We start from the raw sequence: 26,808 nt of genomic DNA, 5'->3' as shown, positions 1-26,808 counted from the left end.
CAGAAAAAGATGCTTTGAAAAGCCTCTGATGATCCCAGCTGAGCCACACGATCGTCAGAGGCTTTTTTTTTTTTTTTTTTTACTTTTAAAAGCATTTTTTCTTCGGAAGAGGTTGTGGAAAAAATGCTTTTAAAAGTAAAAAAAAAAAGCCTCTGATGATCTTGCGGCTCAGCTGGGCATGGGGGGCAGCAGGGATTTTTGCTACTGGTTCTCTGAACCACCCGCCTCCATCGCTACCGGATCGGGTGATCCAGTCCGAACCGGGAGCATTTCACCCCTGGTTAAAGAGGAAAAGTTAAAAATGACCCTCCTTCACAGATTTCATTTATTTCCTTCTTAAGGTTGTGACTTTAAAGTCTTTGACATAATGTGTTCTTGAGCAGTAACAATCCCTCAGACATGTTTTTGATGAGCTATTACAGGTCCTTCAGTTTGCTGTTGGCTTCAGAACATATTAGTTCCTTTCTCTGAAGTTGTTGTTACCTGGCGAAACTTTCTGCAGATATAGTTGTTTGCTGGCTGAGAGTTAAAAAAGATGTGATCAGTTGAAATTTGAAGACAAAGGAGAGGGTTGTTGGTTATGAGCAATTCACGAAAGGCTGTTGGAACATTATTACTGGCATGGACTTGCGAGGATTGCAACACAATCTTCTTTCTTGATAGACAAGGCTAAAAGCCAGAAAGCATAATTTTTTTGGGGAGAAACTGGAACAGAAGGGGATATAGTTGTCAAACTTTGTCTTCATTTCTTGGAATTTGCTGACTGTTACCTTTGGGAATGTATTTCCTGCAAAGGAACAACTAAAAAATATTCCGTGACTAAGTCTTCTGTTTGCCTTTCTGTCAGTTCCTGCCCCCAGTTCAGCATATTAGAATTCAGATTTCTTAAAAATTTTGAGACCAGTTTATTTGAAGGATCATTTCCTCCCATATTCAATTTACCTCTGTGAATTTATCTAGAGAACAGTGGGTGCTTTTAATGCCTAAGCCCCAGATATAATTGCCTTCCTCAAAAAGAGACTCAACTGGTGTTTTTATATCAAACAAATGCTTCTCTGTTTTCTCAAGTTTTTAACTTTTCCATTTTAAACATGTGCTGATTCTTTTTAGAACCTTATACATGTATTGCTAATTTTACTTTGATTTTATTCTGTGGCTGTTTTAATTTGTTTTAAATTAACTTATAAAAGCCCACAGGCAGTGACAACTTTAGAAGACGCACCCAACTATCTGTATGCTAATTTTATAATTCCTCAGAAATTTTCATCAAGTTACATTAAAGAACAAACTAGGACTACTACTTTTCCTGCCCCTTACTTTTGGATAATGTAGTCTGTTGAAGAATTCCCAAGTAGAGGTTAGGCATCTGCCTCACAAACTAACACAACTGCGTTCATTTGAGTCATTGATTTACATATATTCAGGGCCTTTTGGGGGGGGGGAGGAAGAGAAAAAAAAACATTTGAATTGAGGTCGGTAATGATTTCAGCCTACCAAGTAATGCAAGCATGACTCCTCCCCATAGACCTTGTTATAGACCTTGCTAAGGTTGCTATAGACTTGCATCTCAACCCAGCTAACCTTTAGGTTTGCCATTTTGCTTTGGCAGAGTTCCAAGAGAAGTTCAAACTGTACATTAATCGGAGCCATCGAGGATTCAAGAGAGCCATTCAGTCCAAAGGCATCAAGTTTGAAGTTGTCCATAAAGGGTAAGCAAGATGCGTCTCAATGCCAATAGACAGCTTTGAAATCAGAAGTCTGCTACGGTAGTAACTTCTCCAATTAACAGACTTTATTCAAAGGTAGAAGCTTTTGTGATGAAGTCAGCTACATGTCATAAAAGCGTATGCCTTTTAATAAAATCTGGGAAATTATGTGCTTGGTGTTGTTTGGGTTTCACAGGTGGGAGGTGTTAGTACTGCTTTATAAGGCCTCGATAAGACTACACCTAGAATACTGCATCCAGTTTTGGGCAACATATAAAAAAGATGTTGAGACTCTGGAAAGAGGGCAGAGAAGAGCAACAAAGAAAGTCTGGGGTGGCATGATAGATATTTGAGGGGCTGCCACAAAGAAGAGGGGGTTAATTTATTTTCCAAAGCACCAGAAAGCAAGACAAGAAACAATAGATGGAAACCAACCAAGGAGAGAAGCAACCTAGAACTAAGGAGAAATTTCCTGACAGTGAGAACAATCAACCAGTGGAACAGCTTGCCTTCATAAATTGTGGGTGCTCCAACAGTGGAGACTTTTGAGAAGAGACTGGGCAGCCATTTGTCTGAAATTGTACTGGTATATAGTCTCCTGCTTGAGCAGGGATTGGACTAGAAGATTCTCCAATTCGGAGGTTCTATGTTAGCAGAGCTGCTTAAATGCCAATTGGTATCTGTGAGCAGAAAATGGCTGCTGTGTAAAGGCACATCTAAGGTCATAAGCTTAATTAGATTTTACATCAAAACCTCAAAATCTGTTAAGAGGATGGTTATATGTCTTCAAATCAGTATTGACTCCTGGTTACTACCTGGACTAGTCCCTGGAATTTTCTTGGTAACAATTTTGGAAGTGCTTTGCCCTTGCCTCCTTCCCGTGGCTGACAAAGAGAGACTGACCCAAAGTCACCCGGCTGGCTTTGTACCTCAGGCAGGACTAGAACTCTTGGTCTCATAATTTTTAGCCTGGTGCCTTAACCACTACACCAAACTGGCTGTACTCCAGGAGGTAACTCTTCTAAAAGATACAAAGTCTGGATTAGGGCTTTGAGTGATGTGTAGATTTGACTGTGTAGATTTGACTGTTGAATCATTTAAAAAAAAAATCATTAAAACAACTCATAACCAATAAGGCAAGGTTATTTTGGAGAGGTTCTGTGGTATTTTTCTTTCTGAAATGGAATGGAGGCTGGAATTAATTATTGCTATTTCTCTATAGGGGGCTGTTCAAAAATGACCGTGTGGTGGGAACAGCTCAATTGAAGTTGGAAGCACTGGAGACCAAGTGTGAGCTTCGGGAGATTTTGGAAGTAAGTCTTCTCTTTTTGTGAAATGTTGAGAGTCAGTAGCCATGAAAATCTGGGCCCTATGGCCAGACTAGGTAGAATAGATTGGGCAAGCTGCTTTTGCTTGGCCTCTCAGTTTCTATGCAAGATTTACTGAAAAGATTAGTATTTTTTTGTACAATACATAATTAAACTTTGGGATTTGCTCTCATAAGATGTGGTGCTAGCTTCGAAAAAGGGTTGGATTAATTCACAGAAGTCATGGGGATCAGTGGCTGTTAGCCTTGCTGGCAGCCTGACTGTCTATGAAGCCATTTTCTGGGAAACTGGTAGAACTCCTTGTGCAGTTGGTTGGCTGTTATGAGAACAGACTGCTGGATTAGATGGATTGGAGGTCTGATCCGACAGGATAGTGTTTATGTTTTTATGCTGCTTTTTTAACTTTTGACATAAGCATAGTTCTTTAACCTTCGGTGCTAAAGATCAAGGTCCTTTTACTGTCAATTGTTTATTGTCTACTTTCTGTTAAAACTTTTAAAAACTGAATTGATTAAATTCGTTATTTGCATTCTAGCTTGGTGTACCTTTAGGTTATTTTATTTCAGCTTCCAGGGAAGAAGCTGTTTTAACCTATTCTAGGCAAAAACTAGGCCCCTTTGTCATTGTGAAAGCTGATACATTTAAAATAACTCCCTGTCTTCACTGTGCCTAAAGTTTCTCTGGGCTTCCAACTTTTGTTACTTGATTTAATTTTGTGTAGCATAGGTAATACAGTGGACAGACAGAGGATATATAATTGTAGGTGTCTAATGGGTTTCAGTGCCTCAAATTAGCTTCTCATGAGGAAGGGTAGTTCACTCCCTGAGTGCCATCATGGTGTGCAGAAGAATGAATAAGGTTTTAAATTAGGACATGTGAAAGCTAGTTCTAGTTCACCTACAACCATGGATACTTCCTGATTGACTTTAGGCCAGTCCTTGTCTTCCAGTTAAGCTTATTTTACTGCAAAGGGTTGTTGTGGGAATAACATGAAGGAAAGTTTCCAAGTGAGTCTCCTGGAACTCCTGGAGAAAAATGGGATAGTATAAAAAAGAAATGGTGTCCTGATAGCAAGTGTTTTCTCATCTGTGATGAATATGATAATTCATTCCTTAACTGGGCTTGGGAGAATATGCTGAATGGTTTTAAGATGCAAGTTTAAATAATGTGGATTCACTCAGGCTCTGATTTCATATGGAAGTGATTTAATGTATCTCAGAGCCTCACAGCTTCATTTGAAGAAGCCATCATATTTATCAATCGCCAATCTTTCCCTGTTCCCCTTTCTAGCTTTTGGATGGTCGACGACCCACAGGAGGCAGGTTAGAAGTGATTGTCCGCCTCAGAGAACCATTGACATCTCAGCAGCTGGAGACCACAACGGAGAAGTGGCTGGTCATTGATCCTCTCACTGGGCCCCCAGTAAGAGCTGAACCACTCTGTGCATTCTAGCGGCTTTTTTCAGTGACAGCAAAGCCTCCATGTATGGTTTTGCATAGAATTCCAGTTTGGTCTGAGCTTTTTTGTAGCTGGGATTCCTGTCTATGCAAAGTCTGATTATAATGTTCCCTTCAGTGAGTACAATTCCATTTTCCAGCTGCACATCCGGAGGCCAAATCTCAGGCCATGTCTTCAGAAAGAGATGTGGGTTCCAAGCTTCACATTCAGGGGGCCCCGCTTGGCTTTGAGACTTCAAGGCCTACAGCCTTTATTGCTCTTATGGGGCTGGTTTCCTTATACTTCAGGGACAGCTTGTGGGATGTGAAGGGTCAGATTGCATCCAATCCTGTGCATTCTAGAGATATAAGGAAAAAAATTGCACCAAGGTATCCTAAACTCTGTAGTGTGCACAGATCTGGCAGATATGTGTGAGTTGGCTTGCGTAAATTATTTTGCAACAGTTAATTACTTTGCATATTGTATTTCAATTTTGTAAGAATTTGATGTGTTAATAGATATCCAAGAGGGCATTAAAGCTCTGTCTTCTGCCTCTGATGCTTGTCCCTTGAGATTTTACCAGACCTTATTTCACACTATTTCATCTCTAGCTTCACAACCCATCAGAACCATAAACTTACTCCTTCATCTTTCAAATGAAAATTGAAATAATAGGAACCTGGATTCCATGCCCAGAACCACATATTCTATCTTTATCTGTGCTGCCATAGAATCTTTAATATGTACAGTAGTTGCCAAAATTGTGGAAACCTTTTGGAAAAAGTGTATTTTCTAAAACTAGCTAATAACACCACTTTTTTTTTGGAGTAGTACCATAAAATTATATATCAATGGAAAGACAATTTAATCAAGAATGTAATGCAATAACTTTTATGAAGGATTTGCTATTAGAATAGCAGTTACAGTATAAAGAAAAGTGAAACATGTAGAAAAAACAAGATATACAAGAATTATCACCATGTCAGTTAATAGCTGGGTAACCTTTAGCATGAATTATGGCCTTACAACTTCTTCCCATGGAGTGAACCAAGTCTTTTAGTTCTCCAGCTGTTATAATGTGAAACCAAGATTGAATGATTGCTTCTATTAACTGGGTTTTATTGCTGGGTCGCTTCTGACTAACAAGTTTCTTTAGTCAGCTCCATAGATTTTCGATTGGGTTAAGGTCTGGGCTATTCCCAGGCCATTCCAGCAGTGGAATATGATTATCTTGAAACTCCAAAAAAAAGTGGTGTTATTAGCCATCAAACCTCAAAAATACACTTTTCCGAAAAGGTTTCCACAATTTTGGCCATTACTGTATATAATTATTTACAGTTTACACTAATGGTTTATGTCATCCTGAGACATCTGAATGAAAATGACCATTTTTCATATACATGTGTGTATATGCTGGTCTATGATTCAAGTAAAGATTTTATTGGCTGAAAAAAAAAAAGAAAATGACCATTTTTACAGAAGACGTTAATAGACTCTCTTTTCTTCACGTAGGCTGCCTTTCCCAAACCTAAGCCAGCAGTAGCTCCTGTGAAAGATACAGGCACTAGGTAGGTATGTTCTCTGACTATACTGGTCTTCAGGATTTGAATTCTACACACAGTGATCTGTGTTATAATTTAAAACATACTATATTATGCCTGCCTGTTGAGTAGTGATTGCACAAAGGATAAAATGAGAATTGCCTGGTTCAGGTTGGATATTGCTATCAAATGTCTCAAGGTGCCATCTTATGGGGGTTTGTAATTGCATTTCTGAGCCATTGGCATCCTTCAACATGTAATGTCTGCTCTATAACCACATACATATGCATACACACATACAAACATAATCATTCTTGCATGTGTGTACCCTCCTCTATGTAAATAATAATAGATGAGAATAAACAATCACAGGTAGTTCTCGATTCATTTGTGACCTGAATCTCAGTCATTGAGCAAAGCAGTCATTAAGATATCACATGACTGCTTCGCTCAACAACAGGACTTCCAATTGCAATCTCGTGGGTCATTAAGTGGCTGCAGTGTCAGGCAAGGAGCATGGAGTTCCTCAGGAGGAGGTAGGGGAGACCCTAGGAGACTCCGCTCAGGAACTTTAAAATTCTTCCTGCTGAAATCCAAAAAGGATCTTCAGCCCTTAAGCAAAGAAACATATGTTTGCAGCCTGCACTGGACCTCCCTCACCTGTCTGAGACACCCCACCCCACCCTCCTCACCTTACTGTGCTGCCTCTCTGCTTGGCTTTCATCTCCATCTCATCTCTGGGGGCAGGGTGAAAGAGCAGCTTGTAGAGCAGCTCCCCTTTCATGCGCAGAAGGGAACTCCTTCGGCAAGGTGCAGGAAAGGAGCTCAAAAATTCAGGATTTGAGCTCCATTTCTGCACTCCACAAAGGAGTATTTTGTTCCTCTCTGGATAAGAGAAAAATGTTAAGCAGGCATTTTTAAGCAGTCTTTAAGAGGAGAGATACATGTTGAATAACTAAATCAGAGTCCACCTGGGATATTTTGATGCCTGCGGTAGAAAATCCAAAGAGAATATTATTTTTCCCCTATAGAAGAGATTGGGAGATTGCTCAGACAATTTTCTTTCTGTGAAATAATTTTCCTCTGAAAGTATGTTTTCTCCAAAAGTAGTGGTAATGGCCTTTGGTTTCTGTTTTTGGTTTCTGTTTTTTAGGCCTTGTAACTGTGTTTCTGTGATTGGCCAATTTTGAGGTTATGCTGTGTTTGTTTTTCCCTCCAGCAAGCCGGCCTGTTCTCTGCAAAGCTTCAGCATATTAACTTTGGACAAGGAGAGGCTGGAGAAAAAGGTCAGTGATGTGGATCTCTCTGTATGTGTGTGCATGCGCACAGACGCACGCAGGGAGGGGATGAGGCAGTCACATTGCACAACCTCAGTATACACTGCTTTGCTTTGCTTTAATTTAATTTACACCAAAAGGCAGGCCCCCAATTTTCTGCCCTTCAGATTAAATCATTTCTCGGAAGTGAGGGAGGAAGAAAGGAAGATGCATGTGTGCCTGCATACATACATAATTACACAACAAGGGAGTGTCTTTTCAGTTGACTTTATCTTTTTATAAACATTTTATCTTTTCATAAGCATAGGTATTATAATATTTGTTCCACAAAATTCAGTAAATGAGAAATGAATAGCCCTAATATTACCAAACATTTCCCTGTTTTTCTTTTGTTCTTCTTGCATGTGAGTTTGATCACAAGCAGTTTAAATTTCCAATATTTAGTAATTATTCACTTTGTACAATGTAAACTAAATTTTGACAGGGCGAGAGACAGATAGGTGATAAGAAGTAAGAAACATGCAACAAATGCTGTATAGGTTAGGAAAATTCTGTGGTTTTGGTTCTCACCATCTTTTTTCATAGAAAAAAGGTTTTGGTTCTCACCTTTATTTTTCATAGAAAAATAAAGGTCATGAGAACTTTCCAGAGTAGAATTGCAAACCAAATATTGATTGCACTGCATATCTACACACACTCTACACATAATCAGAACCCTGGTTCCTGTATAGCACGGCACTGAGAATAGCATTGGTCACAGCTGGAGAGAGAGAGAGAGAGAGATGGATGGATGGATATTTTATGTTCTGCCCATTTTTGCTGTGGGTTATTTTTGTTTTCTGGTCCTGCTGCTTCATAATCTATGTTTTGTTTTATTTTCAAAGTAAGAAAAATACAACTAGATTTTAGATTTGATTTATGAAACATATCTAACCTTCCTAAGGTCTTATTTTGAAAAAAAAAAAACTTGTGCCAAACTAAAAGAGACAGTAGGAGATTCAAGTGCTTGTTCAAGGCCTCTGGTGCTCAGTGTCTGTAAGTCTCCCCCTTGGCACCTGTTCAAGAGAGCTCAGAAACGCTCTGAGGTTGGAAAAGAAGACGTTTCTGGGGGCTGATTACTCAACCTGTATAGCAATTAACTTGCTAGAATTTGGTCCTAGAATGTCTCTTATTGTATATTGTGCACTCTCCAATGATTTTGTTAGGGATTTACAAACACCTCACTTTTGTTAACAGATAGTGACATACAATCAAGCTGGTCAGCCTCCACCCAGTGACCTGGTAGAGCAGCATCAAAGCATCATTCAGAAGATCAACTGGCAAAAGTCCCAGCTACAGCATGGAGGAGCTGCAATCATGAAAGGTATTTTGATAGGAAGGCTCAGCTATGAAACCTGTCTTTCTCCTCCAAACTGACCTTGGTACACCAATCAGCCCTAAGGTATCCAAGCGACTGTTCCTGACCATGTTTGATCTTCATTCTACAGAATATCTGACTCGATTGGAGCAGTACCTCCAATGGTACACAGAGGCAGCAAGGCGCCTTGGAAATGACGGAAAACGGGTAGGGAGTGATTGTATAGAATGGTGGTAGGGAGAGGGGAAAAGACTCATTTTCAAACCCCTGAACTTGGTTTTCAGTGGAGGACCATTTATTTAAAAGAGCACGGAATCTGTGTCAATACTAGGGCAGTATCTGAACACAGGCCTCAGCTACAATACTATCTCCTCTATTGTTTGGCAGGAGGCAGCTAAGGATGCTCTTTACAAGCGCAATCTGGTGGAGAGGGAGGTGAGTAGTGCCTGCAGATTCTCCTTTTCCCTGCCCAGTTGGTCAGAATAGATTGAGACAAGTCCGGAACCTTTTCCATCTTGTGTCATGGGTTCCCCTTTGGGGAGTCCCTTCTTTCTTTTGGGCGGGAAGACATGGTTTTCCTGAAGGATTTTAAGTTGTACAATTTAACTGAGTACTTGTACTACTGAAAGTGTTCTACAAATCAGGGGTACCTAATCTTGGCAACTTTAAGACACGTGGATTTCATATCCCAGAAAGGGAAATTCTTGGAGTTGAAGTCTACATGTCTCAAAGTTGTCAATATTGGCAACCCTTGCTACATACGATAAGGCCATGTCTCCAAGTCCTCCTAAATCAAAATGTTCTCCACTTTGGGGTGCATGGTTTTCCTGTAGCTGCGACTGGGGCAGGTTCTTTCTCCTGTCTCCATAGGCATAGGAATGCTCATTGCTGAGGTCTTCCCAGTCTAAGTGGTAAGTCACTTCAATGGCTACGTTATACTAACTGCACTGGTTCCCAAGTTGAGTCCAATTTAAGAGTGCTATTTTGTACTTTTTGAGGGAGGTTATTTAAACAATTGCCAATTTCCACAGATATTTCTTAGGTGATCTTGTTATCAAATATTAGGCTGGTGGCTGCCAGGGAGACAGTCTTCACGGTGGTTCTTAAAATCTCAGTGTGTCCACCCTGGATTATTTTAATTTTTTTACTTTTTATATTTTTATGCCAGCTTTTGATCAGCCTTGGGAAAATTTATATGTTAGTGGTCTTTATTTTTTATATATATTTTTATCCTTCCTGTACTATTTATATAAATAACTGAAGGTGGCGCAAACATACCTAATATGCTTTCCACCTCCTATTTTCTCCACAACAACTCTGTGAGGTAGGTCGGGCTGAGAGAGAATGACTGGGTCACGGTCACCCCTTGCATGATAAGGTGGGACGCTAGTGCCTTAACCACTAGACCAAACTGGTTCTTATGAGTGCCATAGATGGTTTACCTATACTTTTGTCTTTTCTTGGAAACATTGATGTGCCTGCATGTTTTTGTCTTTCAGCTGCAGAAGTTTCGGAAATGAAGCTAAGCCACTTATCTATCCAAGCAACAATGCTTTCAACCATGGTCTTTTCACTGTTACAGGTGAAGGGTAGTGGAAAGACCAAAATGCATAGGCTGTATGCTGATGGATCAGTAATGCCACAAGCTGATTCTTGATTAATTGACTTTGCAGAAAATTCTTCCTAGGCTTCACCATAAATACATTATAACCCCAATGACCTGAAGAGACAATCCACGTGACAGGTGCCTTATAGCTACATCCACCACTCCTTCCTTCCGTTTGCACTAAGCATTTTGCACATGCCACTTGAGCTCTGTTTTTTTTTTAACCTGATCTAATCTAACCCCTTCTCAGTGGTCAAGGAGACCCTTGTGTATGAAGTCTTATATGCCCAGGCCTGTGGGATTCCAGTTTTTAAAACTACCTTATATACCGGTTGAGAAAGAAGTCCCGTTCACATGGTCTTTCTCCCCTGACCAGGGTATTTAATAGTTTTAGGTGTGTAATGTAGATATCAATTGCAATGATGGAAAGATTCCATCACATCCCAAATTAACTGAGTTGGCCTAGTTTGGAATTTGGCACTTTCAGTGTGTTTAATGAGTTTATTCCAGAAGCCATATAGTCTGCATTCATTTCCTAGATTTCCTTATAGCTACATCCATCACTCTGCTCTCTTTTGCACCAGGCACTTTGAACACTCTTTGATTTTCTGGCCCTTACTGGTGTATTCTGACAACTGAAAATTCACTTTTCTGACAACTGAAAATTCACTTTTCTGACAACTGAAAATTCACTTTTGACTCATGTAATCACTTCTCAGTGGTCAAATAGATCTAGTTGGGATTCCTTGTGTGTGCAGTCTTATATGCCAGTTGAGGGTCCTGCATATGTGGTATCCTTCTCTACTGAGAGCTAACTAGTCTGCTCCTTAAACAATCTCTAATATGGAGAAGAACGTAGCCACAAGACTCATACTTTTTGATGGGTCTGGACCTGTAACATACACTTTCTCGTTGTTTCTACCTTGTCTTGGAGGGACCAAGAGGCAAAGCATCTATGAGACTGCTAAATGAGATGGTTCCCTTCTTCAGTGTATAGAGAGTAGCAGAGCAGTCTTTCTCCTAAGGAAGGAATAACTTTTCAGTTCTGGTGTACAGTTTATGGAATTCATTCATGGTACTCTTACGAAGGTTAGATTTTCTTCTCATAATATATGTAATTGTACTATTTCTGTTGAATGGGAAATGGTGTCTGATAACCTCTACTTCCTGATACATTATAGAGAGAGATTGCGTCACTTAGCTCCCTCTTCCCCATACAAAGACAAGAGAGAAGCTACTGAAACCTGTTGGGGTGTTTCTTTTTTCTTTTTTTTCTTTTTTTTTTTGTATAATCTATTTTGACAGATGGAAATGTGATCTTTCCTAGTTCTTTTTTCTGTAAGATTTGAGTATAAGAAAATAACTCAGGATTGTTGCTGCTACTCAGGATGAAATGAGGTGATGAACTGTGGGTTGTATCCAGGTGGTCTTCCCTGCCTCCGCCTACATACCTTTTAAAACCAAATTTTAGTTTATTGTAAAGATGACAAAAGGAGAACAAATGTACTATATACCCTTTTCTTTCCTGACCCATTTTCACAATCTCATTTTTATAAAAGTGCCTGTCTCTGAAACTATTGTTCAGCCAGAGGTTTTCAGAATTAATGTTAAAAGCAAAGGCTGCAAATCTGTGTTATGGCTTTATTTTATGTGTAGGATGACATAAATATATAACATTTTTAAAGGAGGGAGGGGAGAAACTTTGTTCAAAACAAAAAATCTTTAATGTACCAGTAATAAATTCTCCAAGCCTCCTTTTAATCTGGATTCTGTTTATGTGTCTGCTCAACAGTAAGATGCCATTCTTATGGAAACTTCCATTTATTTTACCACTTTAATTTCTTTTTTTCCCCATCCATCTCTGTATAAAGAGTTTAATCTGCTAAAATAACACAAGTTAGTTTATGAAGTCATTTGATGTTGAAATAATTTAGTTTCTATGGCTTCATCCTTGATACAGGCATGGTGCCTTTGATCTCAATTAAAGTTATATTCTCCATAGAAAAATACAAGCCTTATGACTTTAGTCTTGTAATGATGGACCCTTAGTTAGAACATAGAATAAAAGGGCTGGAAGGGACCTTGGAGGTCTTCCAATCCAACCTTCCGCTTAGGCAGGCAATCCTATACCATTCTGGACAAATGGCAGTCCAGTCTCTTCTTGAAAACCTTCAGTGATGGAGCACCTATGATTTTTGGAGGCACGTTCCAGAGGTAAGTTCTTTTGAATGTTGCCCCCAGTCATAAATGTGGAAGATCAAAACACTGACTTAGTAATTCTATGTGATAGTGAACAGCCTAGCTGTCATTTCTGTCATCTTCTTTGCAAAATGATTAAATGGGATTTGACACATGGGGAAGAAAACCTTGGCATTTGCAACTTTCTAGCTCACTGCAGCAAGCTGGGCTCTTAGATTGGAAATACATATAAGAAGTGATGCAGAAGAAGGAACTGTGGGGGAAGTGCTCCACTGAATATGTCCTTGCCAATATTGCAAATGAGTGCAGGAGGATGCACTAGCTTCTTCTGGGTAGGACTGTCACATTAGTTTCTGGAAAGCTTAGCCAAGCCAAATGTCAATTGGCATTCCAAGCCATTGGCAATCAGCATTCCAGTTTTGCTCCAAAGAAAAGCAGCTTGCTTGCACTGGCTTTGTTGTATTTGGCTGACGGAAACCACAAGAGTAAACACTATACAACAAAACCCCTTCCAGAAGTTGGCAGGTAGGTTAGGTTCATCAAAAGGCCTGAGGAAGTGCAGAGAATTCCGGATGGTAATCTGCAGAAGAAACAGATACAATCAGTTGGATGTGACATGTCTAGAAAGATTGGCTGTATTTATACTTATAACACGGGATTTTCTGCACATGCAGAAGCAGCACTTTACTTTTACTTTTATTATATTTATATACCACTCTTCTCCTGAAGGACTCAGGGCGGTGAACAGCCATGATAAAAACAGTATACAAAACAAAAAAATTAAAAACTTATTAAAATAATTCAATCACTGGCCAAATTTAAAACACCCAGCTAAAATCGTTATTTAAAACTCCTATCAAAACCCAATTAAAATCCTTTATCCTGTCAGACCGGCTTGCTGGAATAATAGGGTCTTCAGAGCACAACGGAAGGCGCGGAGGTCGGGGATCCTTCGTATGTCCGGGGGCAATTCATTCCATAGGGCCGGGGCCCCCACAGAGAAGGCTCTCCCCCTGGGGGTCGCCAGCCTCCATTGTTTGGCTGACGGCACCCTGAGGAGGCCCTCTCTGTGGGAGCGTACTGGTCGGTGGGAGGCAAATGGGTGGCAGAATGCGGTCCTGTAGATAATCAGGTCCTAAGCCACAGAGTGCTTTAAAGGTGGTAACCAACACCTTGAAACGCACCCGGAAGACCACCGGGAGCCAGTGCAGCTCACGCAAGAGGGATGTTACATGGGAACGACGAATCGCCCCCATTATTACTTGCGCGGCTGCATTCTGGACCAGTTGGAGCCTCCGGGTGCTCCTCAAGGGGAGCCCCATGTAGAGAGCATTACAATAGTCCAGACGAGAAGTGACGGGAAGCACTGACATCAATACTACACATTTAGGTTGAACTGCGTTGTGGACTGGGAAAAGACTAGGGTGCGAAAGGAAAGCTCAAACTGATAAAAATTGCCAAACAAACCTTGGGTAATGAGATCCTCATTCAAGGATCCAATCCCAGCAGGGGATTATCCCATTTTGGTAGGATCTGGCACAATTATTGCTATCATTTTAGTGCTGGGTGAAGACATTAATAAAATTAACTACAGCTTCTGTGGATATTCAGTTTGCTGCAGTTTCATTCTGTTACACTGTATAGATGTTTATAAACCACTGGATTTACACTCATACACATTTTTGGGAAACTTAAAAAGCAATGTACAAATGATTAGGTCAACCACCGATCTATCTGCAACTAGGTTGTATCAAATTGCAGGTGGCATTTACATCCTATCATTCATACAAGAAAGCCATCTTAGTGCAATCTAAAAACCAGGAGACCTTGAGTTCTAGTTCATCTTAGGCACAAAACCAACTGGGTAACCTTGGGCCAGGCATGCTCTCAGCCCTAGGAAGGAGGCAATGGCAAACTTTTGAAATATTGCCAAGAAAACAGCAAAGATTTGTCCAGGCAAACAACTGGGATTCAACACTGACTTGAAGGCACTCTTCCCCCTGTCAGTTTTTATATGGACAGGTAGTCCTTGACTTAAGACCATAAATTGTGGTCATTATTTTATGACCTTTTTTTTGCAGCAATCAAGTGAATGCCAGGATCATTAAACAAATGTGGCAGTCATTAAATAAATAAATCCAATGAAAGTACTGCCAAAAACCAGCAAGAATTGTAGTACAAATGGCTATAAATACAAGCTAGCTGCCAAGCATCCCAAATGCAATCATGTCTCCATGAGGAGGTGCAATTGTCAGAACTCTGGAAACAAACCATAAGTAATTTTTTGTGGGTCCATCGTAATTTTGAACAGTCACTAAGTGGCTAGTTGTTAAGCAAGGACTACCTGTACACATTTCCTTGAAGGCAACTACCATAGTAGGGAACAGCATCAATTTTTCTTGTACTTGCTCTGTGATGAAAATGAAAGCTATTTTGTATAGTCTCATGAATCTCACTCAGCTTTGTAGTTCAACTTTCAAGCATACACTCAAGAGATAATTTTCTATACTTTTTTTCCTATCCAGCTCCTCTACAGCTGAAAACTATAAGGAATCTGTTATCAGTTAATAATTTTAATAATTTTTATATCATTAAATCACTTATCAGAAATTTCTGATTCCACTAGAGCTGAAAAATATACTGCTCAAAAAAATAAAGAGAACACAAGCAGAAGATATCTGAGATCTGAATGAATGAAATAGCCTTATTAAATACTTTGTTCATTACATACAGTAGTTTATACACTGCTCAAACAACTAAAGGGAACACAAAACTACTGTATGCAACGAACAAAGTATTTAATAAGGCTGTTTCATTCATTCAGATCTCGGATGTCTTCTGCTTGTGTTCCCTTTATTTTTTTGAGCAGTGTATATAGGATAAATGCAAACTTATAAGTTAGGCCCACGGTGTGCTCTAAATCTAACCTCTTCCAGGCTGCTTTCCTAGGTGCCCATTTGAGTCTGGGCCTGATGTCCAGCTTGCAGGACAGAGGTGCTGATAGGCTCTGGGTTGCCTGCCAGGTCTACTACTTCCAAGAATTTCAGGTCTGCAAATGCCACTTCCGACACATTGGCTGCCAATAAGCGATTGGATCTACAAAACAAGGAGGGTAGAGTAATGTCACAAAAACTGGAGCCTGACATTTTTGGTTCTTAAAAGATTTTTGGAGGGAATTCCAAAGGAGGCTATTTTCATTTAAAATACAGACCATTTGTTTTGTTTGAAATTGTTTTAAAGAGGAAGAGGTACACACAAACTAAACTCACAGATCCTTAATTTATGAGCTGTAAGCATATAATATTTAGACTACAGTAGTTAGGTATTCATTCTTTTATAAAAGGCAGTTAGTTGGTCTTTCATTTACCTGAGAGAGATGACCCGTATATTGGATGTTGTGAGGAAAGTCTTAGCCATAATGACAATAATTCTGTTGTGTTGCAAGTATAGATATTCCAGTGATTCTGGAAGGTCTGGTGGAACATATGACAACTCATTGAAACTCAGATCCAGGAGCTGGAAAGGAAAAACCCACTAAATATTAGGTTTGGTTGTCATTTACAATGGCAATAACCAGAGATAAGAAGCTATCCTCCATAAACCTACCTAATCTGTAATTTCTGCAGACTTTCATAATGCACTATGTAAAGCAGCTTTTCCTTTTGTCTGTCCTGAATCCATAATAATATAACTTTACTAGATTAAACTAAATATGATGTTATTTATTTGCAAATTCAAATTTAATTTTGCATGTATGTGTCTATATTTGTTTCAACTTGATTTTGAATGTCAATTCCCAATTGCTTTACTTACACATAGGAGTTTATTCTGAAAAGCTCTACCATTTTGCTGTCCTAAAATGACCTTTTTAGCCACAAAAATATAGCAGTCAACTTGAGCAGTCAACTCCTTCCCTGTTCCTTCTTGCCTCACCTTGAGCCCATGCAGCTCATGCCAAGTGCCTGGAGAAATACTGCTGATCTTCAGCCGGTTGTGTGCCAGGTGCAGCTCTTTAAGCATGGTGAGGTTAACTAACCGTTCTGGAGAAAGAGCATTGAGCTGGTTCTTCTGAAGGTTGAGGACTTGAAGACTGATGGGCAACCCAGCAGGGAGAAGTGTGAGCCTATTGCCAGAGATGTCCAGAGTTTCTAGGAGCCTAAGTTTGCGGAAGGCCAGACGGTGGATGTGGGCACTATAAAGCCGGTTGTAACTGAGATTGAGCTCAGTCAAAGCATACGTGGCCGCAAAGTCATTCAAGCCAACACGTGCAATCTGGTTGTGCAACAGCATCAAGGATCGGACACGCCGCGGAAGTCCAGGTGGGATTCCATCTAGCTGATTATTGTACAAATGGAGTGTATGCAGGGAGCGCAAGTGGGCAAAGGCTTCTGGGTGTATCCCTGAAGTTGTTAAAGCATTGCTTTGCAATAGGAGATACTGCAGGCCTCGCACACGGCTAAGACGCTCAGGCGGTAGTCCCTTCAAGCAGTTTCGGCCCAAATGTAGTATTACTATGTTGGCAGGAAGACCAGCAGGCACCTCCGTCAAGTTGTTGTTGGAAAGATCCAGGTATTCGAGGCTCTTCAGCTTGCTATAGAGATACAGGATGCTGGATAAAAAGCCTAGAAAGTCTTCCAATGCCCCCTACTCCAGCAAGTTTTCTACCCAAAATCCAGAAGCCCTGATTTTAAATTATACTGCTCTTTGCCACAGCCAGTTTCACTTTTTACCATTCTTACCTGAAGGTAGGATGGCTCAGGACCTCACTGGATAGATTATTATTCTGCAGGTAAAGCTCCCGGAGGCGCCCCTGGCTGCTCAAGGCCCCTTTAGGGATACGAGAAATGTGATTATTCTGCAAAAGGAAGTCTTATGGTCAAAGAAATGCTCCACTCTCGTTGCCCCAACAATCTAAAACGGCATTATAGGTGAGAATGGCCAAAAAGCTCTTGTGGTATTGCTATCACGCAGAAGCAGAATAAATAGGAAATGAACATCCATAGCTGGGTTGTGGTAACTAATAACAACTCTGGCATCTTCCTCAGAATCTCAGAACCAAAATCCTTGGCTTTTCAGGCAGTTGATATTAAATAGAGAAATCAATTTTAACCTTCCAGGACTGAGTCCAGCTGCAGAGAGCCTAAATTCTTGAATATATTTCCTCATAATTAAAATGTGGAGAACATGGAAGAATGTGCATGTTTTTCATGCTTAGACATTTTCTAATAGTCAAGTAATATAGTTTATCTAGTACAGGTAGAAAGAGTACAGGCAATCCTTGACCTCAATTGTGGGTACAACCACAATTGAGCCCCAAATTTATGTTGTTAAGTGAGATGTGTTAAGTGAACTTTGCCCCATTTTACAACCTCATTTGTGTTAAATTGATAACGGAGTTGTTAAGTGAATAGGGCTTTCCCATTGACTTTGTTTGTCAGAAGGTTGCAAAAGTTAATCACATGACCCCAGGACCCTAAGGACTCATAAGTATGAGTCAGTTGCCAAGCACCTGAATTTTTGATCGTGTGATCATGTGGGGATGCCACAAATGGTCATAAGTCACTTTTTTTAGTGCTGTCATATCTTCAAGCTAAATGGGCTACCTATATTAGATATTTTGCCACCTTGAGGGATTTATAAAAATAATAAAGGCAGGATAATAAATAAATAAAATACAGTCTCTTCAGACACGGAAAGTGCCCTTGACATTCTGAAGGGATACTGTTAAAGAGCAATTTTCATAGCTCTGTAGGTTTCCTATGTTAGCCCACAACTGCGTTTCCTAAAAAAGGAATTAGCTCTGATTATCAGTTAACATTTCTATTTAACACAGGAGACAAGATCAGACAAGGAATTCGCAACATATAAAAGATTGTGAGCATATATGTTATGCCACTTTTGGGGCCCTTTCCTATCCGTTCCAGGTTCTCCACTATGGAGAATGAGCTTGTACAATTGAGAAACAATTGAAAAACTGAGTTTAACACAAAAGATTGCCTTCTTTCTGCTAACAGCACTCCCTCACTTACAGCTTTTCAGTTCATATAATTCTAGCCAACCTTTTTTTCCTATCCTGACAGGATGGGAGAGAGCTACAGACCTGCAAATGGAGGCGAACAACACCACGGGGCAAATTCTGGGGCACATAAGTGAGTTGATTGTTGGAAAGGATCAGGGTGCTGACAGCATCCGAGCCATTGAAAGCATCAAAGGACAGACCAGTGTTGTTCAAGTAATTGTTGTGCAGATAAACAGACCTGAATGGAGGAAAAAATGGAGGGGAAAAAATTCAACCTTCCCTGTTTAGTAATTCAGGTCAGGCCTTTGGCTGCTTCTTGAACAATGGGTGTGATTTCCAGTGGCTTGACTTTTCCAAAAATCGGCATTATTCCCATCCTCCCACCCCCTGCCCCAGGATGCCATTCTTGTCATGTAGTTTTTCAGGAGTTGGCCAGCACCTGGTAGTGCTGGCTTTACTTCTAATAAAATGTGGAGGTTTTTTTATCTTAGCTTTACCTGAGACCAGGCTTATGCCCAAAGGTGAGTGGATAGAGCCATGTCAGGCGGTTGGCAGCAAGGTCCACAATGCGTAGTGTGTGGGGTAGGAACTGTGGTGCCACGGATAGCTGGAAAAGAAACATGAAGATATGTACTGAAGGAAGATTTTCTCATTTTATGCATAAAGTTGGAACATGGAAAATGGGAAACATGAGCCTGGAAAAACCCAAAATGGTTAAAATGGAAATAAAGTGTACTAAAATGAATGCTTTAATAATATGAACTTAGGTGGACTGGGATCATGGATGCATGATTCAGAACATGAAAGCATATGAAGGAATCAAGTAGCCATAATATTCAAAAAGGATTTTGCTAAGTGAGGGTTCAGCTACAATCCAATAAATAACACGATAGCATCTATTCAAATTAGTGAACATTCAATGAACATTGATGTTGTATAACCAAATGCACCAGCTACAGATACAATGGGGAAAGATTCCAAAGAAGCCCATGGCAAATTGCAGGAGGTGCTGAATATGGTATCAAGATAGATGTGCTACTACCGAGTGATTGGAATGAAAAAGTTGGAAGAAAGGAGAAACCTGGAATTAGAGGAAAAATGGATTAGGTAAACACAACAATACAGAAACTAAGTTAAATGCAGTTTTGTGAAGAGAATGCTTCTTTATCACTAACCTCTACTTCATGCAACATAACAACAAAACCAACCATATAGAGAAATATAATCCAGTCTAGGTTCAGGTTGTGCATGAGTAATAAACTAATAAAGTAATAAAATAATAAAAATGTTAATATATGGATTAAACTTTGAAAATTAATTCGCTAGATGTACCAGATTTTAACTGGTGGACAAATTATATGAAAGAGACTCTAAAGAGATAAAAGATCACTGAGTAAGCGAACAGTGGAAATTAATAAGTGTCTGTCAAGGCAGATTAAGGGGAAGTCACTAACAAATTTTCATCTAAATCAAGAGTCAAGTATTTAACTAAGGATTCTAAAAAGAGTTAGAAAATGAAATAAAAGCATTTCTACTGGTAATATTCTAAGAAGACAAAAAGAAACTGAACAGTGGGCAACTATGATTTGCAATGTTTGCAGCAGGTCTTCTTGCCTAGAAACAACGAGATAAATTTGCAGCACAGTGGAAATAACCTTAATATGAAAACAGAGAGAGAAGCAAGGGCAGAAGACAATAGTATCAATCAGGAGCAAGAGGATTACATGTCTGGAAATGTAATTATTGGAGCTTTTAAAGATAAAACAGGTTCTGAACAAACTTCCTTCAAAAAATGGAGAAATCACAAACTGTTCTTGACTTGCTGTTAACCAGTAGGAAAGACTCAACTGAGAAAAAAAAAGAGAAACTTAAACAGCATAGTCAAATACATATTTTGGACTTCAAAAAAGCAAATGTTAATGAACTCACAACAAATATAAGCTGTAGAAACTACTGAGAAAAACAGCTTAAAAACATTCGGAGTTCCTAAATAAGGAAGAATCGCTTATTTTGTGAGATGGGTGGCAATATCAATTGAACAAATAAATACCAAAATTCCAATAAAGCGGAAAACTAGTTAGGCTTCAGAAAATAGAGAAAGACACCAGATAGCTAATACTTAAGAAGAATAATGGAGAGAGCAAAAGAATATGAGAGGGAGATATGTATGTCTTTTTATTGATGACAAGCCTTTGATTATATATCATAAACATGAAATTTATTAAACATAATAGATATGCCAAAATCTAATTACTTTTCTGAGAAACTTTTACAATGAATAAGCTCTTATTGTACTTTAAGAATGCTGAAGTTTATCTAGCTAACTTCCATTTGTATTTTTATTCTATTTTTTATAGAGAGTTTTTAGGGTGTTATCACCGTTCTATATTTTCTTACATATGGGCTGTAAATAAAATAACAAAGAAGTATTGCAGAAAATGAATTCAATCATGAAGTTACCCTCTGGTGTTAGATGGGAAGTAAGTAGGCCTATTCTCCATGCAGGCTATTCTTACCAAATCTTAACAAAAATGAGGGTGAAGCTACTTTTCCATTCATAGTTCAGAAGCCTATTATTCCTAATAGAGATGCTGAGTTTCTATTTTCCGTGCTTTCTGCAAGAAGGCATAAAAAGTCCTAATCGTAGAGTGGTGACATCATGTTTTTCTGTTTTTATTTTTATTTTCTTTATTCCTAATTTATTATTCATGCGGTTTTAGTGCATTTCATTGAAATCTCCTCATTCTTTGGTTTTCAAATCCTAATTACATTTATTTTCCACTGTCTTTGTTGTATTTAGTTATTGCTTTAAATTTGGTTTGGTTTTTTTAATTTTTGCTTTTTTATTTTATTGGATTTGGGAGGTAAAGCCAATATTCTAGCCCAGAGCATGCCAAAGCATGTATGGGATAGTTAGGCTGGCTATAATTCCCTGCTTGAGATTTGAGTTTCGAGAGGAGACTATTATCAAAGGGTTAGAAAAAAGATTGAGCAAATAGTCTGAAAATTAAAGATAATTTAATGGGATTTTCTACAAGAATATTGTTTTTCTGAATTGATTCAGCAGTTTGGAAATCCAAATAAATCTATCTAAGAAATCCAATTCAAATTTATAAATCTAAATAGGAAGGGAGGCGGTCCATCTTTGCATAAATTATGTCTGTTCTTAATTTTTGGTTTTGTTTTTTTTTTATCAGCCAAGGAAGTTATATATTTCTGGCCTGGGAGGAAAAAAAACCCTTTAAATCAAGATTGATGCCTACTGGCTACATAGACATAACCATGCAATTCTCTTGGAAGTGAATTGTCACTGCCTTCATCAAGAGTTGTTGGGGTTTTTTTTCTTCTCAGTCTAGCCTACAATCCTGGTATTCCTTGGTGGTCTCCAATCCTAGTACTAACCAAGTCAAACCCTGTTTACTTTTCTAAACCAGCCAGATTTGGCCAGGTGAGGTAAAGTAATGGTCATACATGGTGACCATAGTCCAGTGATCCAATGGTCTACCCTGAGTCCTTTGGAGGAAAAGTGGGCAAAAGTGTAATTTAAAAAAATCAATGATTCCTTCTTTTAAACAATCCTAGTTGTTATCCATTAACCATTGATTTTTATATAGAAATCTCGGAGCCTAATTTTTTCATCTTGTGGTTCCTTAACTTAGCATTTTTAATTTTCTTTGCTGATATTTGTGTTTATTCTGTGTTTGTGCAAGTAAAAACCCACATCATTACACTGTATGCGCTTATTGATCTATATATACTCACCTTGTTATTGGCCAGGTAGATGTACTGAAGTGACTGCAGTGACTCAAAGGCTTCATCCGGGAGACCTTTAAAATGGGACAAACTAGGATAAGGTCTATCTATATTTGGGATCCTGCCTAAATTGCTGTGCCAGTTAGATTTCTTACCCCATGCAAGACTTCTCAGTATCTACTCATCTACTTAGTATTCACCTCTCGCTATCCACTGATGCCATGCTCAGAAAGTAAAGAAAACTGGTTTACAGTCTCCTGCTGAGTCAGTCAGCTATGACTGAGACCAAGCTGCTATTTATCAGCCGTTCCACACAGAGCAGCCCCACCCCACCCCCACTCCTGCAAAATATACTTGAGTTGTATCCTGCCTTTTATAGGAGCTGAAGCAACATATTGTATCTAGCATTCCCTCTTATTTTCCCTTTAAACACCCTGTAAGAGGAGGTTGGACTGAGAGGGAATGACTGGCCCACAGTCACCTAATGAGCTTCTGTGGTTTAGGATGGACTGGCCTTCTTCTAACCAGTTCAGTTTTTTAACCCTCTATTCGATGGAAGAAAAGCAAGTGATACTTCACATTTGAAAGAGCCCTTCCACCCACCAAGCCATTTACTCTTAAAGAGAACAATGATCTTAAACAGATTAAGGATTAACTATTGCTTGTGTACATTCAGAAGGACCTTCTGAAACACAGGGAAATACCAAGGAATACCCGCTTACCATCAGAAGTGATCAGATTGTCATGGAGATTGAGGGTTCGTAAGTTGATCAGACGGGATAGTTCATGGTAGGGTAGCTCTTGCAATTGGTTATTCTACAGAAGGAAGATCAGCACTGTATAACAAGGGTAGGAAGGCATCCATACCACCATGGCGTGGTCTTTCTCTGAACACCTGCAGTTTATGAGAGCTATTATTTTACCCCACAGAGCAAAGCTCATCTGCCCCAATAGTTATCAGGGTAACATCACCTGCAATGAAAGATGCTGGATATCTGTAGAGATATTGCTGGGGAAAATGTGCAGGTCAAGGCCACCACAATCCACTGTCTCCTCTGTTGGGCATGTGCATTTAGCTGGACAGCCAGACACTTTCTGGGCAGGGTCCCCACGGGGCTGGGATGTTGATAGTGACAGGTCATCATCTTCATCCTCATCCTCCTCGTAGTTTTTCAGCAGAAAGCTATAAGGAATACTTGCCAGGAGTAGTAGTATATGACCACTACACAGCTGCTAGGGTAGAAGAGAGGGCTAATCAATGGTGCTCTATATAATATCATAATGTGCTTTTCTCTCAATGCTTCTCCTGTCTGCTCCATTGGGTAGGCCAAGAAACACCCCTCCCTTCTCCCTTCCCAAGTCTGTGCCTTTGGGAATGTAGACAGAGGTCCTTCATAGTATTGAAATGCCTTACTAATTGACATTGGGTACCCGAAAGCCACTAGGCTGTTGTCTCTCCCTTGGAGTGTTAAGCAAATGATGGTTTTGTTTTTTTTTTAAATAGAGGATGACAAAAATATCACATGCAGGGTAGGCACAACAGAAGCTTGCACTAAATGTTTGGGTAAAGTTCATGCACACATGGAACAGTGTCAAAAGTGTTGGGAATGGGCTTACACAAGATTTTCATTAACTTGGCGTGGAAAAATGCTTTATTGAATAATTATTGGAAAAGAGGGAGCAAAATCCCACACAATAGACCTTACAAGGAGGAATTTCAAGCAAAAATTAAAGGCCAAAGTGCAACAGAGAGATCTAGAGAGCATTACATTTGTAACTGGGTAAATGAGAAAGAGGGAGAAAAAATAAAGTATGTTGATATTCAAGGGGCTTCTGTGACAGGTGCCACAGTGCAGGGGGAAAATATTGGGGGGGGGGGACTCTATAATCTTGTTGAAGCAGGAACCAATCAATATTACCCATTTAGACACCACTTTCTTGAGCAAAAGTAATCCAAGCTAGCATTCCTGGTCCTAGCTCCTAAAGTATCTGCTTTCTGATTCTTTTTTTGGGGTGTGGGGAGGAGGTCTTCTCCTTTTAACATCTTTATGACAGTTTCAATTTTCATAGGTAGAGTTTCTTCCATATGGTGTCACAGAAATCGAATTAAATAAATTATAAATATATAAAAGAAATCTTCCAAATAGCTGTAGAATTTCTGCCTGATATAGCTGTTCGATGTGCGCATGAACTTCGTGAGCTGCAAAGAATTTTCATACTAATAAGAGAGATTCCCTGTTTTCTTGCTACATCCACAAATCACACAAAAACGCTGGCACTCCTTAATTCGAAACAATCTGTTTCCCGACGTAAGCATTTCGAATACAGATTCCCACTTTGTCAGTCGGCATGCGTGGTTAGAATTAAGAGTCCGATCGCCCTTCGGCAGCTGCCACGCAACGGAGGTAACGCATCTGAATTAAAGAGCCAAATTAGCCGCACCTCCGCCCTCCCATTCAAGCCTTTGTGACCTGTCTGCGGATCTCCTTCCTCTTCCTCCTGTTCAGCCCCAGATGGGAGCGGCGGAGTGCACACCCTGCCGGCCTCCGCTACGGCTCAGATCGGTGCCGTCCAAAGCCCGCTCCGCCCCTACAGGCGTCTCTGTCGTGCAGCTGCCGGGCGCCTGGGTACCACGCGGTTAGAAACCTCCCGGGCCACGTTCATGCTTGCTCACCATCGCCCTGTTTGGCCGGAGCCGTCTCTCCTCCGACGGATGCCACGGATCCCAGATGGGATCTAGACCTGCGCAGGGCGGTACCTCTTCTCCCCCACGACCCCTGCGCGACCTCCTCCCTTCTCTTTCCGAAGCCAAACTCTTTTGCCTATAGGCGGCTTACGGAGGAGTCCCGAGAGCGCACGAAAGAAACCCTCCTCCTCCCTTTTTTCTTCCCCTAAGGCGCCTGGGACAGACCGGCGGACCTGCTCCAGCCGTGCAGCTGTCACTTCTGCGGGCGACTGGGAGGGTGAGGGAGAAGAATGGTATGTTTCTTTCTCTTTGTTTTTCACCCGATCAAAGTCAAGAAGGAGGGGCTGTTATTGCATAATGTTCAGTTAGCCAAAGGAGGCTGGGGGACTGCCAACCAGCCGCTACTCTTCGGGAACCGATCAGCTGCGGTTCGCCTGCTGCGCGCCTTGCTTGTTTTCTCGGGTGCAGTAGAAAGTTTCTGCTACAGCCACAAAACCTCCAAGGCATCTCTTCAACTCTTCCTCTGATAGCTACAGGATGCAGTACACCTTTGCTTTCTCTATACCATACTTCCTGGATCAGACCTTGCAGCCCTCCTCAAACCAGTAGCAGAAAAAGTTTGTTCTGACCTGAATTACCATTAGTGCATCATAGTGAATATTCAATACCTCTAAACCTATCCCACACATGCTGGGGGGGAAAAACACTCTACAAACTGCCAAAAGGCAGGAAAGCAAGGCAGGGTTTTTTTGGTGACAACAGGCCAAATAAATAGTTTGCTCTCACCTTCCAAAACATTTTCTGATTTGCTAGTCTAGCTTGTTATTCAGTTGCTCAATCCCTTCAAGATCTTATCATCTCCCATCCAATGAATAACCACACCCAACCTTGCTTAGTTCCCAAGCTCAGATAAACTCAGCCAGATTACCAGTTATTACCTGCTAGGACCTGAAAGTTGGAGCTTCAATAGTCAAAACTTGTACTGTAAAAATGCTAAGGTCAATATCGTAATGAAATTAATAACACATAAGATGGCAGTAATATTAACATTGCGTGCATTTTTGTACAGCTCCTGCTCTCCAGAAACACTTAAAAGTCCTCTGCAGAAGTGCTGTTAAGACCCTGACAGCATGAATGTTATCACTCGCCCAGATGGCACCAATGTCTGTTTCTTTAGCTCTGGAAGAGAAGAGAACCACTATCACTTCTGCCTTGAGGCTTAATAGCTAAAATTTGATCCAATAGCTGAATTTAATCACAAATGTCCAATTCTCCATTCTCCCCTCCAAATGTACACACTTAGGAATACTATAGCTCAAACATATCTCATTTTGGTCATATATTTAAGAGCACGCATATCAATAAGAGGAGGGAAAAAAGGATTATGTCCTGAACATAACTCATTCTTTTTTTGAGATTGCAAGACATTTGGGTATGACTCCAATCTATGGAGTTAAGTCTTCTGAGGATGGAAACAGACATCTGCTGTCTTGTCAATTACCTTTTCCTCTCTGAAGCCTAAAATATTACTAGCAATGCTATGCCACAGGGAATCATATGGTAACTTTCCATTAAACCTTCCATTAACCAAGTTACTGAATAAACGACAATGTCTGGATTCAGACAAGTAACCATTCATGTGGTTTGTTTGTAATTTAGCAGATTCTGTGAACCTAGACATAGTCATACATCCAAACTCAGAATCAGAGCCAGATGCCAATGCCTTTCTGTATGTACTCTGGCAATGTTAATATAGGATCTAATCAGTAATTTCACCAAGAATATCAGGCGTGTATACTGGCTCATCTTCCAATGTCAAAATCGTGGTCCTTGATTTATGATTATAATTGAGCCTAAAATTTCTGTTGCTAAGTAATTTCTGACTTAAGTAAGACATCA

The 26,808-nt window shown here is 40.0% G+C and overlaps 2 protein-coding genes across 7 annotated transcripts in view; one reads left to right on the top strand and one right to left on the bottom strand.

Moving 5' to 3' along the window:
- Positions 1-12,013, top strand: part of CC2D1A (coiled-coil and C2 domain containing 1A) — a 55,858-nt gene extending 43,845 nt beyond the window's left edge. For 4 of the 6 annotated variants that reach the window (XM_060683457.2, XM_060683459.2, XM_034434394.3 and 1 more), the window contains exons 22-30: positions 1,610-1,709; positions 2,929-3,019; positions 4,325-4,456; positions 5,984-6,039; positions 7,232-7,298; positions 8,526-8,652; positions 8,777-8,853; positions 9,034-9,081; positions 10,146-12,013. In XM_060683457.2, coding sequence (XP_060539440.1) covers positions 1,610-1,709; positions 2,929-3,019; positions 4,325-4,456; positions 5,984-6,039; positions 7,232-7,298; positions 8,526-8,652; positions 8,777-8,853; positions 9,034-9,081; positions 10,146-10,166 — 719 coding nt within the window. In that variant the 3' untranslated portion in view covers positions 10,167-12,013. Of the gene's footprint in view, positions 1-1,609; positions 1,710-2,928; positions 3,020-4,324; positions 4,457-5,983; positions 6,040-7,231; positions 7,299-8,525; positions 8,653-8,776; positions 8,854-9,033; positions 9,082-9,516; positions 9,558-10,145 lie in introns of all 6 variants that reach the window. The other 2 variants (XM_087888602.1, XM_034434398.3) reach the window with 1 other exon arrangement.
- On the bottom strand, positions 11,880-24,969 carry PODNL1 (podocan like 1). Its single transcript, XM_034434400.3, has 11 exons — positions 24,898-24,969; positions 23,196-23,456; positions 22,946-23,039; positions 22,233-22,297; positions 18,968-19,077; positions 18,552-18,708; positions 17,191-17,306; positions 16,385-17,042; positions 15,819-15,967; positions 15,379-15,547; positions 11,880-13,031 (listed from the first exon to the last, which is right to left on the bottom strand). The coding sequence occupies exons 1-10, from the start codon at positions 24,898-24,900 to the stop codon at positions 15,397-15,399; spliced, it is 1,764 nt and encodes a 587-aa protein (XP_034290291.1). The 5' UTR covers positions 24,901-24,969; the 3' UTR covers positions 11,880-13,031; positions 15,379-15,396.
- Positions 24,970-26,808: the final 1,839 nt, after the last annotated feature.

This window comes from Pantherophis guttatus, chromosome 2, assembly GCF_059756535.1.
Source record: "Pantherophis guttatus breed Tessera chromosome 2, ASM5975653v1, whole genome shotgun sequence".
Taxonomy (NCBI): Eukaryota; Metazoa; Chordata; class Lepidosauria; order Squamata; family Colubridae; genus Pantherophis; species Pantherophis guttatus.
This window is presented reverse-complemented; position numbering and strand designations above follow the sequence as displayed.

Coding starts and splice junctions, on each gene's coding strand:
- PODNL1 (XM_034434400.3), bottom strand. Junction 17,043..17,190: donor CTGAGCCATCCTACCTTCAG/GTAAGAATGGTA, acceptor GTATCTCTATAG/CAAGCTGAAGAGCCTCGAAT. Junction 15,548..15,818: donor ATACGGGTCATCTCTCTCAG/GTAAATGAAAGA, acceptor CTTGTTTTGTAG/ATCCAATCGCTTATTGGCAG.